The 19,883-nt window shown below is 39.6% G+C and overlaps 2 protein-coding genes and 1 long non-coding RNA gene across 9 annotated transcripts in view; 1 reads left to right on the forward strand and 2 right to left on the reverse strand.

Moving 5' to 3' along the window:
• Window positions 1-333: 333 nt before the first annotated feature.
• Window positions 334-7,231, reverse strand: dpep2 (dipeptidase 2). 4 transcript variants are annotated; one of them, XM_046418502.1, is made up of 11 exons: window positions 7,089-7,231; window positions 5,549-5,709; window positions 5,285-5,411; window positions 4,946-5,075; window positions 4,275-4,425; window positions 3,964-4,033; window positions 2,945-3,121; window positions 1,634-1,718; window positions 1,460-1,535; window positions 1,069-1,204; window positions 334-845 (listed from the first exon to the last, which is right to left on the reverse strand). In XM_046418502.1, the coding sequence occupies exons 1-11, from the start codon at window positions 7,137-7,139 to the stop codon at window positions 636-638; spliced, it is 1,374 nt and encodes a 457-aa protein (XP_046274458.1). In that variant the 5' UTR covers window positions 7,140-7,231; the 3' UTR covers window positions 334-635. The 4 variants fall into 4 exon arrangements, with proteins under 4 accessions (XP_046274458.1, XP_046274535.1, XP_046274620.1 ...); XM_046418579.1 differs by lacking the exon at window positions 7,089-7,231 and adding an exon at window positions 6,591-6,958; XM_046418664.1 differs by lacking the exon at window positions 7,089-7,231 and adding an exon at window positions 6,272-6,302.
• A 98-nt stretch (window positions 7,232-7,329) lies between these two features.
• The window catches only part of LOC124049338, a 73,184-nt gene continuing 60,630 nt past the window's right edge, over window positions 7,330-19,883 (forward strand). For all 4 annotated transcript variants that reach the window (XR_006841406.1, XR_006841404.1, XR_006841396.1 and 1 more), the window contains exons 1-2: window positions 7,330-7,474; window positions 7,670-7,732. This is a non-coding gene — a long non-coding RNA (uncharacterized LOC124049338). The remainder of the gene's footprint in view (window positions 7,475-7,669; window positions 7,733-19,883) is intronic.
• On the reverse strand, window positions 15,220-17,389 carry LOC124049233 (ribonuclease P protein subunit p25-like). Its single transcript, XM_046370630.1, has one exon. The coding sequence runs from the start codon at window positions 16,613-16,615 to the stop codon at window positions 15,785-15,787; it is 831 nt and encodes a 276-aa protein (XP_046226586.1). The 5' UTR covers window positions 16,616-17,389; the 3' UTR covers window positions 15,220-15,784.

Consider the following 19,883-nt stretch of genomic DNA (forward strand, 5'->3'; position numbering starts at 1 on the left):
CCATCCTTAGTTGAACACACACATGCAAAACCTGGCAAATTACATGCAGTGAAACACACACAGGAACAGTGGTCAGCATCAAGCGCCCGGGGAGCATATTGGGGGGTTAAGTGCCTTGCTCAAAGGCACATCAGCCATCTAATTGAGGGAGGGAGCATTTTTTTCATTAATCACTCCACCACACCCAAATTTTTCCTGCCCGTCTGGTGGGGGAATTGAACTGGTGACCCTCCGATCACAAGTCGCTTCTCCAACCTCTAGGTCACGGCTGCCTAGAGCAATAAATAGTTAATGTGATATTAATTTGATGATTAAGCAATAAATAGTTAATGTGATATTAATTTGATGATTATGCAACATATTACTGTTGGCTAACCCCACTTAAGTGAGCTGAGCTCCTGCGCACTGGTCAAAAATACATGAAACAAACCTTAGCAAACAAAAATTTAAAACCCATATTTCTCCCGAAAGTGGATACACATTGAATGCTTTTTTTGCATTGGTGGTAAAGCAGTAGATAATCTTCCCTTATCTTTACTGACTTATGGAGTGTAATTAAAACTACAGCAATTGAATTAAGGTCTTTTTATTTATTAAAGTTTGCACTAGATAAACAGGAAGCTGCAGCACAATATTCATTCAATCATAGACAGGCTGGAAAGCAGCAGAACTATGGCCAGGATTAGCAGACCTTTTGGTCCATGATGGGCTCTGGAAGAGGGTCTCTGGTAAGAGGGCAGCTCTCTGAGGTTAGGAGGTCTGAGGACCAGCCTGCAGGCGTTCTGCACCTCTTCTATGGGGATCTGGACCTCACTGGGCCGGTTCAAACTCAACTCATTGCGGACCTGGGGGGAAACACATTAAGATAAAACTTCAGCTTCTGAACACATCTGTTCTATGGTCCAATAACATACTTTAGAAGTTGAAAAATGTATTAAAAACAAAAAATTATATATTGCACCTATAAGTCTTTCTCTCTCTCTCTTGCCTTTATTACCTAATCACCACTCTTTTATCAAAAAGAGCTGTTCATACTGTGACATGAACTGCATTACTTTTCTATCTAACCTTCTCCACCTCCTCAAACACTCGCAGAAAGTTTCTGCGAAGGACATCAGCCAACTCATTCTCAGTCCACCTCCTTTGCAGGAGTTCCTGGATTAGGGCGGGGTACTTAGACACATCCTCTAACCCCTGAGGAAATCTGTGAAAGAAAAGCCCAGTTCACTGATATTGTTTTGCAAAAGAAACCACTCATTCTGACCTTTTCAGTGTTAAACGTCGCATAAACGTTAGCAAATCTAGTCCTTCAATATTACTTGTGACATACTGTTTAATGTGTGACTGACTGACTGAAGGAACCAAAGTACTGTAGATTAAGAACTTGCAAACACTATGTCCTTTTGACTTAGTGCTTCTAGTTAAATGTATGTTGTGGCTGCAAGTGAACATTTTTTACCTCTTGGCACCTTCAAAGTCCCCTCCAATTCCTATTGACTCAGCTCCAATCACCTTCTTAATGTGATCAAAATGGTCTGTAAAACCCATATGGAATAATAAATCAACCAAGATACAAGACACACAAACTACAGATTCATGTCATGGCCAAAGAGACTCAACACAGATGGCTCACCAGCCACATTTGAGATGTTGGCTTCATCCCTGCAGGAAATGAAATCATTGTGGAGATTCACCATTATCAACCCCCGGTTCTTTTTCTGAAACACAACACACAAGTATCACTACATTTTATATAGAGAAGCATTACCAGTGAAAATACATTTATAATATATTATTATAAATATATATATATTATAAATACATTTTTCCTGTAACCCTGTGCTGCTTCCATTGCATCGAAAATACTTAAAGCAGTATGTTACTCCTAACTGCATATGACAAAAACATTTACAAAGTAAGACAACATGTGATCTTTTAACGTGTATAAAAGCCAGCTGTATCCAGTAGAAACAGAGAGAAAAGGATTGCATTCTCGCAATGCTGGATAAATGAGGAAAAACACTAGTTGTGATAGAGATTGATTTTCTATTGTAAGGAGAGTAAATCCTATATAAACAGACCCTCCAGACTCAAGTGGGGAAAATAAGTTTGTGTTAACTAAAGCAGAGTAAGGACAGAGACTAATAGCTAGATAAAGAGATGTTCAGAGAAGGGCAAGGGGAAAGAGAGGAGGAGGCAACACAAGTCCAGAGTACATACATTATATACATACTGTTTGGAGTTAGTTGATAACTAGCTTTAAAAAGTTGAACAGTACGTTAAGGTCTGATTCTCTGATCATCAACTTCATTACAACCAAAATACAGCAGATTAATGTAAGTCTAACCCACATGATAAAAATATGGTAAAAAAAAAAATCAACAAAAAATGGTAGGATGTTCACTTTAGAGTGCTGCCTTTTATGCCATGAGAGTGATTCATCAGTTTTACTTAGAAACCCCGAGAAAACAGACTAACAGCAAACTACAACAGAAATATGCAAAGTGCTTCAATTTGATCCCTTATGTCATTATCAGGCTGTTTGTGCATACACATATATGTGCACGATGAGACTGGAAAGGAAATTGCTGGGAAGCAAACATGGAGATTGAGGAAATTATATCAGAGATAGGATGTTAACTTGATTTCTTGTAAGATTTACAAAAAATTATACAGACTGTTAATGGTCTTTGATAAAATAACTGGTGGATAAATGGTGGAAATCTGTTTAGAAATTTTTGATCCTGTTGAAAAAAAGTAAAAAACAAAAAAAACAAAACAATGAAAACTATTATAACTATCAAAAATATTGCATATTCTTTGTCAGGGACATTAAGTAAAGCTCACAGTGAAAATAAATTAATCAGTAACTTGATTAAGAAGAAAATCATTTATTCAATCAACTAAGCAAGCAGTTAATCACTCACTGAAGCGTTTTTCTCACCAGCTCGTGCAGCAGCCAATCAGGCACATTACGGTTGTGGTTACAGATGGAGTAGGAAGATGAATGGCTAAAAATAACAGGAGCCTTGGAATGCTTCAGCACTGCATAGGCTGTGTCCTTAGAAGTGTGGGAGAGGTCCACTATCATTCCCAGTCTGTTCATCTCCTCCACCACGGCCTGTAAAACACATTTAAAAAACATTTAAGCAGTCATTTAGAGTGTTGTGGGAGGAAGGAAGTCAATTCAGCTAACAATAGGAGTAGTGTTCGAGGAAGTCCTGAAATGCTGCTGAGAGGGTCAAGTGAATAGGAAAAGTATGATAAAAAATTGTTTACATTATACAATAGCTTTGCTGTAATTAACAAGTACTATTATTCATTGTGTCATTATTATTTTTAATGTTTATTTTGCCTTGAAAGATCATTGAGGAAGTATCCTCAGTTACAGTGGTGTCGAGACGTATGCTTAGCATTCTTTAGCACAATGCGTTACTAAAGTGTCTCCAAGCTTACAATTTGCGAACAGTTTCCTCAGCATATGGACTAAAATAAATCTACCGCTACTTGTCCTAAAACAACCAGAACATCTACAGTTATTTCTGCAACTACTGCCACTAACAAAGAAATACTAAAAGTAACAGTAGTAATAAAAGTAACAATAGAGTTTTCTTAATTTTATTTGGTGTCTATACAATACACAGATAATCAACTCTAAAATACTGTGACTGCCAACTTAAAAGGCACAAGTGAAGCCAAAGCAATGTCCATTTAAAATAATTCTAGTGTTGACTCAAAGTCAGCAATCATTAAAATCTGGGACCTGGATGACTGAGCAAGACGTATTTTTCTTTGGAATCACTCACGCCACCTCTAACTGTTGTATTTGTTATATTTAAATATGATTCTTCATCTTAAATATAAAGCAGGTGTTGTGTTCTCATACGTTCCTGCATAAAGGACGTCAAAAATCAATAACTGAACCTTTGCTGTATAGCAGATGGTACTAAAGATGAAGCTTACCTTCCCAAAGTGCGTCAGGCTGTTGTTCTGTCTTTGGTAGACATTATAAAGTTTTGAGGAAGATTCAGCCCTGCGTTAAAAATAAATACTATCAAAACCACTGGTCCCGCAAATGTTGTGCAAATATAGGTTAATTTGAAAAGAGGGAAAAACATATCTGACCTTTCCATTCAGTCAACCCTTTAAACAAACTCTTAATGTAAAATTTACTTTCTGTTTTTCAACCGCGAGCGAAGCTTGTGGTAAAGGCATAGTGCTAATCTGTAATATTCTAAGTAAAATAATGCATTCAGAATAAATATTGTAATTACCAGGGCGTGTTGCAGGTATGTGTGAGGGCCATGGAGCGGACCCCAAGCTGGTAAAACATCCGCAGGGCTGGCAAGCTGCTGTCAATAGAGTGCCCCCCCTCAATGCTTATAAGACAGGCTATCTTCTGTCTCATTTCTGAATTCCTTAGTTCTGCAATGGCAGACATGGACGTATGATACACACAGTACACACATTATCCAAATTGAACGTCCCCAGTCACGCTAATAGCTTTTATCTGCTGCAGGGTTGTAGTATTCTTCAAATGAAAGCCAACATATGGTATAATCCTGTCATTTTATACTTCTTCATACTATATATTTTAGTACTTTATACTTTAAATACTTTATTGCATGCTGATCTGTGTTTTTGTCTATGTACTGATGCTACTGGATACTAAATTTCCCTTGGGATCAATAAAGTATCTATCTATCTATCTATCTATATACTGGCTCTTCTTTTTTAAAGGCCTTTAAACCTTTATGATTCATGAATCACAGAATTATGGGATTACAGATGTGCTGATTGTGTTTTTACATATATTCACACTAGGAACAAAAAAGGCACTGAATCATAATAGCAGATAATCAAGAGACATTAAAAAGCCCTCTTTCATCTCCACAGTGATTTTGTAGGTAAATTGCTTGTAATTCCATCTTGATGTGTACTGTACCCTGGGCAGATGTGACCAGTTCAAAGTCCTGGTACTCAGTGCACATGCGTCTGACTACATCTATTTGTTCCAGAGTCAGCCTCACAGCATCCTTGTCCTGGGCCCCACACATCACATAGACTGCAAACATCTGACAAAGGGTTGGTGATGTGACACAGAGAACAGGAGAGACATTTAGGTTACTAAGGTGACTGTCATTCAGCATAAATCCCTTAGGTCCAAAATGTCTATGTTCTACAGTTCAAGGAAGGGGGTGCTTCCACTAAGCTACTTTGTGGAGCAGTCCACACTTGAGAACAGACTAGTCTTGGGAGTAAAAGATGGACTAAATTATGATACCTGGGCCTGTACGTGGCCAGCTTGGAGTCTGGTGATGTCCGTGGCCACTTTGGTGACATTATGAAGGTCAATTTCGCTCAGCCGATTGTTGTGAAGTCTCCTGAGCTGGAGAGCTAGGTCATTATGACTGACACACACACAGAGAGAAAGAGAGAGAGAGAGAGTGTAAAGACAAATAGAACATTTGAAGATTCATTCAAATTCTATTAATTAATTTTCATGACAGTAACTCCCGGCATGGGCGAGACAATAAATATCCTTTACCCATCAATAAGAGGATATCTGTGCATCAAGTCACGAACTCTGTCTCTCTCAGAGTATCCAGATATCAAACTACACAGTGAGGAGAGTATCACGAGATGCTTAAAGGACTTCATCCGGAAGCTGCTTGAGGCCCTTGTTAGAGTTTTCCTAGAAGACATATTCTGAAGAGAGAAAGCAAAACAGTGTAGAACTGGTCTGATAGCTAAAGAATCACAGCTGCACACATGTGTAACATAAGTCACACAGACAAAATTGACTGTTCTGGATTTATAATTAACTTAGATATGGAACAAATGTGAGCACAGACAAATGTCTTTTGGAGTATTACAGAAATATTGTAGCCACAAACGAGGCCGGCTCAACGCAGGGGCAAGAGGGGGCAACGCTCCCTGAAATAAATGTCTTGCCCCCTCAAATCAAAAGTTTAGAAGTTGAAAAAACAACATTTTAAGATCCTCACAAAATTAATATATTACAAGTTGACAAAATATCTACAATAGCGGAAAAATCCGCCGAAATATGGACACGATACAGTGTCACATTCCTCTCATCTCTCTGTCCCTCCGCTGTGTATCATCAGGTTTCAGCACGGCCACGGACTTGCTGCGTTCAATTACACTCGGAATATGACGTTTCTCGTTTCCTCTCTCCCTTAAGTTGCTGATGTACTTCTTTAGAAGTATTTTAAATGCTCGAAAGACATCCAAACAAACATCAACTTACTGTGGCCAGTCATGTTTTGGTTGCACAGTGAAACACATTTACCTTGGAAGTCGGAATTTCCGACCCAGATCGAAGAAGAAAACACTGTTACTATAAGCACAGGGGGAAAAAGTGCTGCTCCTTGAATTAAATATGACCTTGGTGAGATTAAAACATTTGAAGAATTGTACGTGTTAGCTCATTTGATAATGATAATTTATGAAAATGCCCACTGGACCGTAAAACAGTAGCTGAGGATGCATCCTTATTTCTAAGAACAGTTTATATCTAGCCTGTATAAACTTTAAACAGTAAACAGCTTAAGTAACAATAGACTTACCTGACAGGTCGTCAAAAAGCAACTTATTGACTACCCAGCTGAACAACTGCATACAGTACGAACCTTCCAGTTCCCCTCCCCAGACAAATGTAGAACAAACTCACGCGAAACGGGCGCGGGCGCGTTCTGCTGCATTCATAAATGTCGGAAAAATTATTAATACACTCTTAAGAAATAAAGGATACAGGATAAAAATTCCTGCCTACAGACAAAGCTGGCTTGATGCTGATACTGGTGATGCAGGTTTGAGCTCTATCAGGACTTTAACTTTTGCCATCATCTCAACAAAGTTGTTAGTGTTGCAATGAGTGTAACTAACTATGGATGCAGGCCTAATGAAAAATGTCTCAAAATATACAATGGCACGACGGATAACAATCATAATGCCATACATGCGCTGTTTTATTTATCTAGTTGTTTGGCAACTTTTTCAGTAGGCTAATTCCTATTATTTAACAGAATTAAATTACGAGCAGCATTTGAAAGCACCATAAGTACCTGTGGATATGATGCTGCCATCTGTTGACGAAATACTGCAACTGCTCCCATTAAAAGCTACAGGTGCAGGGAGATGCGTACTTTCCTCCTATGCGACTAGCGTTACATCTGACACGATGTTGCATCAATGACTACATTCAGGTAATTGAGCTAGCACATTTATGTTTTAATTAGTTGTTCTTAAAAAAAAAACAAAACAAACAAACAAACAAACAAAAAAATTAGGTTCCCTGACAACACTTCCTGCCTTTAAAAGCAGTTCACAAATACTGTCAGGTCTTCCTGACCACTTCCGCTATCAAGCGAGAATATGGTCCAGTTGCACAAAAATGGCAAAAGGCAGAAGTGATATCTAATGGAAACATGGTCTTGCAAAAGTAACAGAAGTAAGTCTGAAGAAACTGATAAGCATACAAATATTAAATTTTATAACGGCACAAATACCGATAAAGATGAATAAACACAATAAGAGAGCTGCTGTTGGATCACTTCTGATCACCGTCCATGTTGGTTCAAGCTTGCAAGTTTGTAAACAATTTTAACTCTTCCAACTTTTTTTTTTTTTTTTTTTATTTGTGCAGCACACATGATGCTTTTGTTCCAGCCGAACTGCTTTGAAGAATGCGAAAGTAATCACAACGGGGGTAAGTCTAACAAAACAAGTACAGGCTTGAAATGTTGACGAGTTTGGCTTAAGTAGACACTTTGTGACTGAAGCATATCACCCATATGATGTATGATCTTCTGCCATGTTGTGTTCACCGCACTGCTATGGCTGCTGTGGATTTATTACTTTTGTCAGTGATCCATACGTTGAAAGCAGTTGTGAGTAAAGTCGCTTCCATCGCCCCAAAACTGGAGCTAGTCCAGGAGCGTGTTTAGGGCCTGGCTATTGGGCCTCAGCCATGAGACTTTTTCTTCCAATATATTTAATGTGAATTATCGCCTCAGGCAATCACTGAATCCTTTGTGGCAAACACAGCTAGGCCTGCTCCCTCCCTCCCAGCTGGGCACCTGATACATAATGTTGCCGGTTTGGCGGCATTTCAGACCCTCTCAGCAACAAGTGACAAATCGAGTGAGTTTTTCAGACGATTATGGGAAGATGAGATACGTGTTCAAACAGGATTTCCCTCGGTAAAGGTCTTAGACCCAGTGGTAAGCATATTTTCATACTCCCTTACATTGCTGCTGTAAAATATTAATATAGCTGCAGTTTGAGAAATACACAAATAAAATGCACAAACAAAAAGGTGCTTGTGCAAGGAAAAACTGTCTACTATGGTGGCTCTAATTTGTTGATGCTAAGGACTAACTTAGCAGTCATTATTGCCATTTGTGTGTAACAGTGAGTTCACCTTTTGAAAATTATATTCTTGCACACATGGATCTACCGAGGCAACAACATTTTTTTAAATGTCATAGCTGCACAGCCAGCCATCCAAACCCAAACCTTTCTTATCTTTATTACCTGCAATAAACTTGACCGTTGAACTCGTATTGCAGGGTTCATTGGGCTGCTCTCAACTATCCGGTCTCTTTCTGACCATCCATTCATGATTACATGATTATGCTGTTTACTACTGCTTGAAATAACGTTAACATTGTCAGTACTCTGCTGTTATCACAGCTGAATACTTAACTTGTATTTATTACCTATCATGTGTTACATTTCTGAGCAACACACAACAGCTTTATTTCCATGCATGTCTGTCTTTGCCTGCAAGTAAACAAATCCTATCACTAGATCCATATTCATCAACCACAGCAACTCCTGAGGGGAGAGGGTTTGTCAGCAGTTTTTTCAATTTGTGATTTTAAATAGAATGTTCCTTTTTGTGGATGGAAGCAGTTAGGGTAAAAAGGGAAGCTGGCCACTGTATTCAGAGATAAGCAGTATTCTTTGCTGTTTTTGCTGCAGTCTCTTCTCTCAGAAAAAAAATATACTTAACTGTTCATTACAGGACTGAATGACAGGAAAAACCATAAGAACAGTCCAAAACATGGTACGCACATGTTCTCATGGAAGTAATTTGATGGGGGTCCTGTGATGAGTTGTATGAGTCGGTAACTGAATGAAATAATTTCATTTCTACCATCATTTTGAGAACGATATTCACATTTATGATTATTTGGCTATTAAAGCCAGATAAGAGGTAAAACAACAGTCTCAGTCAGAGATATGAGACATTATGCACATTCTGGAAATTCTGAAGCTAATATATGGTTGTCCTTCATCAGTGTTTGCACACACTTTTGGCTCACAAATGATTAACCAGACCAAGACTTTGCTTTTCTGAGCTTTGCCATACAAGAAAAGTTCCTGGAAAGATACATCTGATACTGTGAACTGTAGTTTACAGTCTGGTCTGAAAGCCAAGGTCCAGGCCACACAATACAACCTGTGCTTTTACATACTTTCTAACTTGAAATGTGCTTGTGCTTAATGAATCCAGAGTGGATTTCACAAATGCGATTGAGTCTGGTGTTGATGGGGAGCATCAGGGTGCCACAAATGAATTTCAATTAATTTCAGTGGGAAGATACAAAGCCTGATTCTGTGGTCCACCCACTGTGATTTGGCCTTGGAGTCTGTAATGAGGAGAGTGATTCCGCTCTGATTGGAGCACCCTACTGCTTCAATGGAGTAATCACAACTGTGTTGATATTACTCCACCAATCCTCCCACAGCGCGGAGTGGACCCCCAGCTGACACTGTTTGAATTCAAATTAACCAAATCATTTAGTCATATTGTCGACCTTGGTGTGGAATGCGACTGGTAATACGAAAGATCAAAATATCTCACATTGAAAACCAAGTTTTAGTAGGGCCATGAGGGAACATCCTTTTTGAAATTTTTGTCATTGGTATAGCTGGCTGCTTTTTTGTGTTAAATAATGTATTGGAGAGTATTGATGCAAGGGTTATGTCACTATCATTTAATCCACTTGAGGAAATTGATTTTCTAAATATTGATGTTTTTGTTCAGTACTGATAATGAAATGAATAGAGCTTGACAGAGAAGCACTTTAAATGACCCTGAGTGAAAAAAGGGCTATTCAGTGAAGAAATGCACCTGGCCTCATTGGTACTTTGAAGTACCAATGATATAAACAGTAGAACTTTAGCTGTGCTTAAAATAATAATTTCTAGAAGGTGCATTTTGAATAACTGTGGAATTAAATGTGAACAAACAGCCTAGAAATCAGATTCAGGGTCGTGCCATAAGTTCATCATTGTCGTAATTCAAAAGTTGTAATGATAAGGAAATGGAAACTTTCATTTTGTGTATGTAGACAGCGCCCTCTGTCAGATTGAAGTTCAGCAGCAATACAGACTCGTAGTAGTTCTCCTTGAGTACATGACGCTGCCTTTATTGATTTGTGCTGTCAAGTTTTAAGCTAGCAAGCTAGCTCTTTAGCTAACTGAGGGAGTCCCAAAGGAAAATTGCTGTAATACAGCTGCTACTTCATATAAATTAAATGAAATGTATTTTAAATAAAATTGAAAACATAAAATAACACTGAAATATGTAATGAATATATGATGTGCAATGATAATGATATTCTTTGATATAATGTACATTGGTGAAAGTCAAAGCTGGCACAAGTTAAATAACATTTAAAAACATTTAAAATGCGCAGACCAATCCAGTAATCCACTCTTCTGTGATATACAAAAGCAGAAATCTGAAAGCAGAACTGCTATATATGTGTAAATATATTTCAAAAACTATAAGAAGTATAATTAAATAGTTAGCTGTATGATATGTGTGCATTTTCATTATGCTGCAGTACTGTTTCTCTGACCCTGATGACTGTATATGGATCCTATGATTCCGATCCCCTCTAATCTAATGGGTTCTTCGTTCTGCTTACAAACAGAAAAACAGAAAATATAATCTCCTTGGTTGAAGTAATGATAGTCTAGTCTTGGTTGCTATGCAAATTTTCATGATGAACTTCTATGTGTTGTTTTAAATAAACTGAGTAGTTTTTCAGTGCACTTTTAGTAATTCTTGTATAAAACCATAAAACAAATAACTATAATATTTGCAACTATACTGTGTTTTCTTCAAAGTTCTAGGAATGTCTGTAGAGAGATGTTTAGTCCTATGCTATTCTATGATAAGGTGAAGATGCTTAAGAAAACCACATTGTGTTTTATTCAGTGACTGTATTGATCGCACTGGAATGAGGCATCCAGTTACACCGATAACACCAAGAGGCAGCAGCTGTTCATCACTCTATCAGTACTGAATAGAAGACTATAGAATATTAATAGGCAACCCAAGAACACTGCACATTATACTGCATTGCACATTATTTATTTTTGCATTTTCTTGCATCTGAACACAGGCAATAAAGCAGTGTAATCGCCATATTAATTACAATAGATTCACATTTTCCTTGTATTCTATACGAGCACATTTAGCTTTGGGGTCAGTGGGCATAGGCTTGCCAATCCAAAGGGCTCCTTATTTCCAGTACACCATTATAGCTACAATCCTTTATTTGCTTTCCCCTAAGACTGAACTGTCTCACCTCCTTTCTTTACTGGGATTTACTGAAATAGACCAAAGCTAATAAACTGTAGCAGTGTGTGCACACGTGGGTGTTTCTCCATTCTTGCTTTAGTTCACAAATACCAGCAAGGAAACGTAGCTTCTCCTGTTTTTCATCAACACCTTTTAGACGAAACTCTATATTAAATTATGAGCTCTTGCCTGTCAGACATATCAGTATTAGCACTATTAACCAAAGAGATGCATCTTTTTCTCCATTTGACTTTGAACTTTTTTCTCCACCAGAGGGCAGCAACAGTCAGAACAAATATCTCTTGGTTTTCTTCACCTTTGGAAGCCCATCCCTTATAAATGAAAATTAATCAAATGCTTGACAGATGCATGCATGCATGCTACTTAACACATGAAAACATGCATAAATAATTTAATAGGCTTAAGAAAATCCTTAAAGAGAATGTGATTTTGTCTCAATTTGCTTTTAAATTCTAACAACACAATGCAACTGTCACAGCATCTCCATATTAGTAACCACAGTCATAGGTGTTTTTTGTTTTGTTTTGTTTTTTTATTTAGTGTAAATACATTGCACCCTAATTTTCTATGAGGGCTTTTGAAAAAATGCTGAAGACATTTTGGTCTCCAAACTTCTCATTTCTGTCGCCGTGGATTCTGGCAGCCCTGTAGTCAGTGTTCATTATCTGCTCTTACAGCTTTGACTTCAGCACAGCAATTACATCCTCAGCTGCACTGATTAATCCAACATGGAGGCATTTCACAAAATGGTTTTGAAAAGACATTTCCAGACACTTAGCAGGCAGTAGCTGTGGCACGGCTTGTTTATGCAGATAGACCACAGCCAGTCATATTGCAATAAGATGATTTCAATAGCTGCTTAAGTGTTCTCTTAACCTCTAGTGTACACTGTGCATGAAACAATAGCCTGTTTGGAAAGTGATTAATTTAATCTATTTTACTCCTGGCATTAAATGGGGGTTTGTCTGATGGCATGCTTGGGTTGTGTATGTTTTTCTATTGTAGAACGTATTCCCTCTTTGGCCAATCGTTAATATGTCTGCACTACTCTCTGCTTAACTGCTTAACCTTCCATTCTCTCCTGACAATCACATAATCAATCACTGTCCCATTACTTGACAAGCCAGACAAAGAGAGTGTATGAGTGAGAAAAACCTTTGGCCTGTCTCGACAAGCAAGAGGAATGTCGACTTCAGAGGACTAACACAGGCAGAAAACATAGGCCCAGTAAATATTCAATTTAAAGGATTCCCAGATAAGGCGAGTTGAAAAATTGAGGCAGCACCCATTCTTCTAGATAAGAGAAGACGAAGCCATCTGGAGGCTGGGAGATAGCGAACTCCCACACCATCCCAGAGACCTCACTCTCATCTGCTGCAGCGGCAGACACAGGAAAAATAGAGTGCCAACACTTTCATTATGTTAACTTCAAAATGAATTTATTCACATTCAGTGCATGCACTTATTGGCTTTTGTAAACAGAAGGTTACTGTTGTGTCCGCCATAACGGGAAACTATGATCGACCGGTCTTAACGCAGCGTTGCCCTTTATTAATTTAATTGTTATTTTCCTTTTCCTGATTAGTAAAAAAAATGTTAAGTATTTCATGAATAATGTTTGAGCTTTTTAATAATTTAAATTTGATGTAGTTTGTCTTTAAATAATATACACATTGTGGAAAAAGGAGCATCAATAGTCGATTGATGGATCAAATTTATTCACTTTTGAAAAATCTACGTCTAACACAAATAATCTTTATACATATATCTTCATAAAAATGGAAGGTATTGATAATTTGATCAGTTTTCAGGATTATATCGTTTTCTTTTCACTAGTCTGTCATAAAAAGAGTAGCTGTTTGAAACATTTTGTGCCTTGGTACCTATAGTGCATATAGCACAAGGTAATACAAATAGTACATTTTAGGCATAAGCTTGTATCTCCTCTCAATCCACCTTGACTACATCTTTGACAACAATTCTCAGCATGTGAATAACCTCGTTCACATTCTTATAATGCACTTTGTTGACTTCTCCACCATGCTATTTCATGTCAGCCATGCTGGATTTAGTTTGGGAATAATGCTTTTGTCAGTATGTTTTATCCGTTCTTTCTCACTAGGTATGCTATGTGTGTCGTTATCCCTAATTACCCCCACTGCATTTTACACTTGGCCCTGAATTCTTATTGCTTGATAACAGATGCAGGTCGATTTGAAATTTACTCATAGCAGCATTATCTTTTTGACCTGAATCACAGACTGACTGTCCTAGGCTCTTGGGTGAAAGCTGTTAACTCTGTGATAACAACAACATGAAGTGATAACCTTCCAGCAGTCTTGAGGACACACAGTTTGCTACATATGTGCCGTATTGCTGCCGCAGCATTTCTTATTCAACCTTGGATGCTCTGCTGTGCTCTGATTCATTTAATGAGATCAAGAAGGAGGTTAATCACTTTGTCTGCCATAGACTGTTAAAGTTCTGGTTGACCAATATATGAAAAATTGCGATTTGTATTCCTTCTCAAAGATGAATTTCAGGGGTGAACTCTCCTCTTTTTTTCTCGATTTTAAGCTGTAACAAAATTATCCTCCAAGTTAAGAGTCACTTTGATTAATTTACTTCAGGAAGCCGACATCTGTGTTTGCAGATTTTCATTAAGATCAACAGTGAAAGCATCAGACAAGGCTCCACTTGTCTGAGTTATTATCCCCTGAAGACATGGTTGATTAAGAGGAAAAAGTTCTTAACTATTCGGACAAAATAATTCCGAGGAAGGTTTAATTTGTTTGTCTAGTTTAGGACGACTTTTAAAGAAACGGATGTAGAAACCTTTAATCTTAGTCCATATATGCTCCCAGTTGTTTTTTTTTTCTTCTCCTAGCACTATGGTGCAGCTCAGAATTGAATTTTGATCCAACTGCCATAGATGTGTGCAGCAGCCAGTTAAGCTTCAGCAGTTACCCAGAGGTACATTTTTTTGTAGCTAAACTAGTGTCTATGTGGAGGGAAAATCTGCAACCATTTTATTTATTATGCCAGTCAAACATAGTTGCATAGTTTTACTGTAAAAACTCCTCTTTTTAGACCACACTGTTAAGAATATCATTTTGCTTGAACAATGGTAGAATAAAATGGAAGCGGTAGACTGTACTATACGATCGATATGGTGGGTGGATAGGCCTATTGGCTGAAAGGGAAGGAGTGTAACATGTTTCCTTGGTTTCAGATTTTGCAGGAACAGTGCAGTGTGAAGCTCTGTCAGGCCTAGTTTTAATCCTTTTCTTCACTGTGTTGGGTGATGTTATGTTGTTATCTTAATGATAATCTGTGCCTGTATTTCTGCCCTGGGCATATCTGTTAGACTGAGTTGGTTTAGGAGCTGTGCTTTATCAACAGCTTTGTCATTAAATCAGCTTTTTTTCTACAGACAAATTTCGCTGCAGTTATTCTTATCAAAAGATCAGCACGCTGTGATTTTCTGTTCAATCAGAGCTTTGCAAATTCAGTGATGTGTGAGTAAGAAAGATGAAATACAGAACAAAATGTCCATTGGGAAGAAAAACAATTTATTTAATGTTGTTTTCATGAGACTTAATAATCAGACAAATAAAATTGGTATGGTATGCATTTGTCATACCATCAATGGCTTTAAGCTGGTTTTATGTCCTTGGGTCTACTTTGTGTATTTTTAAAGGCTACAATTAAGATGAAAAAAGAATAGAGATGATTGTAACATGATACTAATAACGGTTTTGTCCACAGTCTGTAGATCGTTAACTGCAAGCAGGAATCTGGAACCTGTGCTATTCATGGCTTTTTCTTTGTCAGTGCGAAATGGGATGCAGATCTGTTAAACATTTTAAAGCATGGTAGCACACAACATCACAGTTTTGTTGATGTGAGACACCATGTTGGACGTGCCGAGAAACACATCCCTTAAATGCTGTATAGAGGCAAGCTTTTAGATCCCAGTCAAACTGACCTCTGGAGGCTGGAATTGGTGCTCAGTTCTTCTGAGAAAGCACTGTTCTGTCTGATTGAGTGTTCTGATTGTCTCAGCATTGTGCTTGAGTGGAGGGCAGCGCCAAATGAACTCCTCTGATTCAATCCTCTCTACTGTTTGACACCAGTTCAGCCATTCAGTGAGGAGGGGGGGATTGAGTCTCCTTCCCCCAAACACACTCTCTTACAGTGAGGGAAACTGCTGTATGGCAAAGGTCCAAGAGGTCTCTTGCAAGCTGTTTGCGAGGAAGATTCGCCACCCTCTCTCTCCTCCCACAATGCACTGAGGGTCTCTGGAGGCTGATAGCCTGGTTCCTGGGGATCTAGTGGGTCTTTGGATAGAAGGATGCTGATTGAGGGCACAGTCCTGTGCACCGTCATCTCTGATGTCCCCCCTTCCGTACTCTCCCACACCTCTTTCACCACTTTGTACTGCAGTTTGGTCAGCTGATGCAAAGAGCCCACTTTTCGTTTCATGATCTCAGCACAGGTGATGGTCTTTGTCACCGCACGGCCTGACCCAGTGAAGACCACCTGCCTGAGTCCTCCACCATTCACAACTCCCCCACTTATACCCTTCTCTCCCTGCATCCGTGCCATGGCAAATCCCATTAAGTTGCGGATCTTACTTCCCTCCTTCACGCGCATCTCCAGCACCCCAGAGGCCAGCCCTGGAAAGGGACAGGGACTGTCCTCCTCAGTTCGGCAGACTTTTTTGAAGCCTTCCTGTCCTAGTTTGAGTGCAGGGGGAGGGACTGGCAGTTGTGTCAGTGGGCTGGGAACATTGTTCACCATTGCTGGCTGGCCAACGTTGCTGTACGTTTGATCCTGGTAGACGGAGCAGGTCCCTGGGGTTACCTGGTCCCTGGTTCTGTTCACCTCTAGTCCTGGGTGAGGCCTGACAGCGTCTCTGGTAAGGTACTGGTTCTGGCCACTGACCATTCCGCACCCTGTGAACATTTCTTCTGTCCTCAGTGCTCCACTGCAGTGTTATTCCAGACACACACTTTTCCCATATGAAAAACAGCTCAACATCATCATCAAGTATGTGACACTTTTCTCACCCTCCAGTAAACAGCTGTAAAGTTTCAAGACTTCATCTAAGAAATATTACCCGCTCCCCAAGAGCACTGTCAATGAAGTCTTTAATGCTCCCTCTCCGAAAGAGCTGGAGAAATAAGATAAACGCCTGGCTGGTGAATTAAGAAAACTGTCGGGACTATTCAAGATGTTCTTTAAAGTGCATCTCAATTTCATACCACAAACGACAATTTGGAAAGTACTCTGGAGATGGATAAAAATAATAAAAAATAAGCTAAATTATGGTCTTTCCATGGTTTGTATGTATCTCATATGCTGCTTTTATCCTTAACAGCAGCAAAAGATATGGAGTACTTTGTTGATTCTTCTTTCATAAAACTTTTCTAAAGAGAAACTAAAAGCTTGTATTAAGACTCCACCTTTTTCTTAGCGATCCAGTCCAGCGTTGTAGTTGTGTTTCAATCTGCTGATCATGTCGCCTTCAACTCAAAATTGACCTTTTGTGTTGTCCAGCAGCTCCACGTCCTGTATTGGACCTCGGGATGTCTTAGCCCAGCTTGAGTGGGTCTGCATCTCTTCTTGTGCTCATCAGGGCATCCACAGTAGTTGAGGTCAGGGTTGCATGGAGGTCTGCACCTGGGGTGTCCTCCCAAGGGCTCTGTCTTGTCTCCAGTGATGCTCTGGGAAGTCTAATCTGTTCCCCACAAAGAGACATAAGGGACAGGAGCTGCCTCACAAATGCTCACAGGAGGAGTGTCTGTGTGGTTGAGGGGGAGCATGAGGGAGAGGGGAGACAGCCCTCTTAAAGGCACAGGTCTTTTCATCTTTTAGTTGAACACCCTCCCCACCACAACTGAAGCCTGCCATCTGAGGAAAAAGAGAAGGACAGGACTACTGTGTCCCTTTAAAACCTAGAACGCAGATCCCCGGCAACTTTGTCAATCTCTTTAGAGGACGTTCCAATGTTCAATGTACATGACTGATTAAACCTGAGTTTTGAAATAGAGACTCAGTCAACCTTTAAAAATGCATTTTCAGCTACGAAACAATGAATTAAATTAGCTCTGTTATAATTGAAAACATCCTTCAAAGAGCCACTGAAAGTCAGCTGCATTAAATTGCACTGTACTTAGCCTTTATCCTATTAGATGTTTGTGACCATTACAATTTACATAATGCAGTATTAATAGCTTCATTGTTGAGGCAATCAAGTGTTGCGGTAAGAATGCCTGTCTCTTAACGCTTGGATTGTTATATTGTCACAAGGCTGGAGAGCCCTTGTGATCAAGGACACAAGGACCACAAAAAGCATAGAGGCATGACTTCCATGTTCAAGGTGCTGTATTAATAGTGACTGTCTTCATTAGTCTGGTGTATCTGTGCAGGTGAGGAGATCAGGCTGACAGGTGGGGTAATAAGCATCTTAATGGGCTTTCCATCACCAGTGGAGGGCGCTGGCTCGCTCTCTTCTGCACCAAGTGAGGCTCAGACAGCTGTAGCATCGTCCTGTTCTGCCCGGTCTCCCGGTCGACAGGTGGATTTGTTTTTGTGTGTGACTGACAGATGGGAGAATAAGTAAAGACAGCCCACTGAGGTTGAACCTATGAGGCCAAGAGAGAGAGAGGCAGAGAAGTCCTAACTACTCTCTACTCAGTATATCCAATGCTAGTACACAGACAGTGTAAACTCACTGTGGCTCAGGCCAGTCCTTACTTTGAGACTAATTCATAGTGGCATGTGTATTATATTGGATCCCTATGGTAATCAAGGAAAAATAAGAGAAACCTCCCTCACTTCCAGCTCTAACAGGCAAAGTGGAAACTAGAGTGGAAACTAGATTTGAATGTCTGATTTATTATTATTATATATTTTTTTTTTTAGCAGAGTTTGAATGGGAATCATCATTGAAGAATCAACAGATTAATTGCATCCATGTAGTGATTTATAATTTGGTAGATTTTATGTAGAGAGTGGGGGAGCTGTTTATCTTCACTGGGACAGTTCCAGACAGTGCAGGAGACATAGTGACAAATATCTTTCTTTCTCTTGCCTTTTTTTGTAAGCTAAAAAGAAAATGGGAGAGAGGGAAGACAGGGGGAGGAGGGACGGTCTGTGGCGCTCACCACCAAAGTGATCATTCTGTTGTTTGGGAGAAATTACCCTCATCAGTCATACAGAGATGCACAGCTGCCTAAGGGGATCTGGTAATGTTACTGCATAATAAACTGTGTTTTTGTGTGTGCACGTGTGTGTGTGTGTTCAGAGTTAGAGCGGGAGGAGGAAAGAAAGCAGCGCAAGAGGGCAGGGGGTAAAAGAAGTCTGATTTAACCACAGAGAGGTTAAAATTGATGATGAACGCAGCTCTGTAATCATCCCTCCTTACTACAGGATGTTGTCACATAATTTATTGCTGCTCAGTTTAACTTTGGGAACCTGTTTGTTGACGGAAATGTGATTGATTAAGCAATTCGGCTTCGGCGTGAAAATGCAGGGGTTCTCAGTAAAGTGTCTTCAGACACATATTCCCAACTTGTGTCTCCATCAAAGACAAAACTCTTCTCCAGAGGGCTAAATAATACCATCAGGGGTTTGCAGGAGTACCATGTATTGACCTTTTTTGAAACAAGTGTTTTTTTTTCTTTAAGTGGCTTCATTTAATGACGGGTAGAGGAGGCGGCGCTCACGCTTGGTCACTCTCTCCTTCACACCTCCTCCACAGCGCTGGCCTCTGCTCCCGTAGCTCTCTAAACACTTACTCCTCACTTTATCTGACCTTGGCTGGCATCTGTGACAGTCTAGGCATTCTCTCCTGCACGCTCACTTTCCTGTCTTCTTTCAACAACCACCCTCGGTTTTCAATTCTGCCCACCAGAATTTAAGTAAAGAAAAACCATTTATTCCCAAACACTGTGACAAATAGCAGTGTTTGTGTCTTGCTCCTCTCCCTCTTCGCTGTGTACTTCAGATGTCTGAAGTGGTTGCTGTTATGAATTGTGGGGCTCTCCCTTTGTTGTTTGTTGCAGCACTGCAGAGTCTAGTCGTGGAGGGGCTTGTTGTACTGTTGTCAGGCTGCACATAAGCACGGTGCCTCACTGTGACAGCCGGTCGCTCACTTTACGTTAACCGCAAGTGTTTTCACGGTCATCAACCAATGGTGGCCTGGAGGCTGTCATTTCGCTCCGTGTGG

The sequence above is a fragment of the Scatophagus argus genome, chromosome 1, assembly GCF_020382885.2.
Source record: "Scatophagus argus isolate fScaArg1 chromosome 1, fScaArg1.pri, whole genome shotgun sequence".
Taxonomy (NCBI): domain Eukaryota; kingdom Metazoa; phylum Chordata; class Actinopteri; family Scatophagidae; genus Scatophagus; species Scatophagus argus.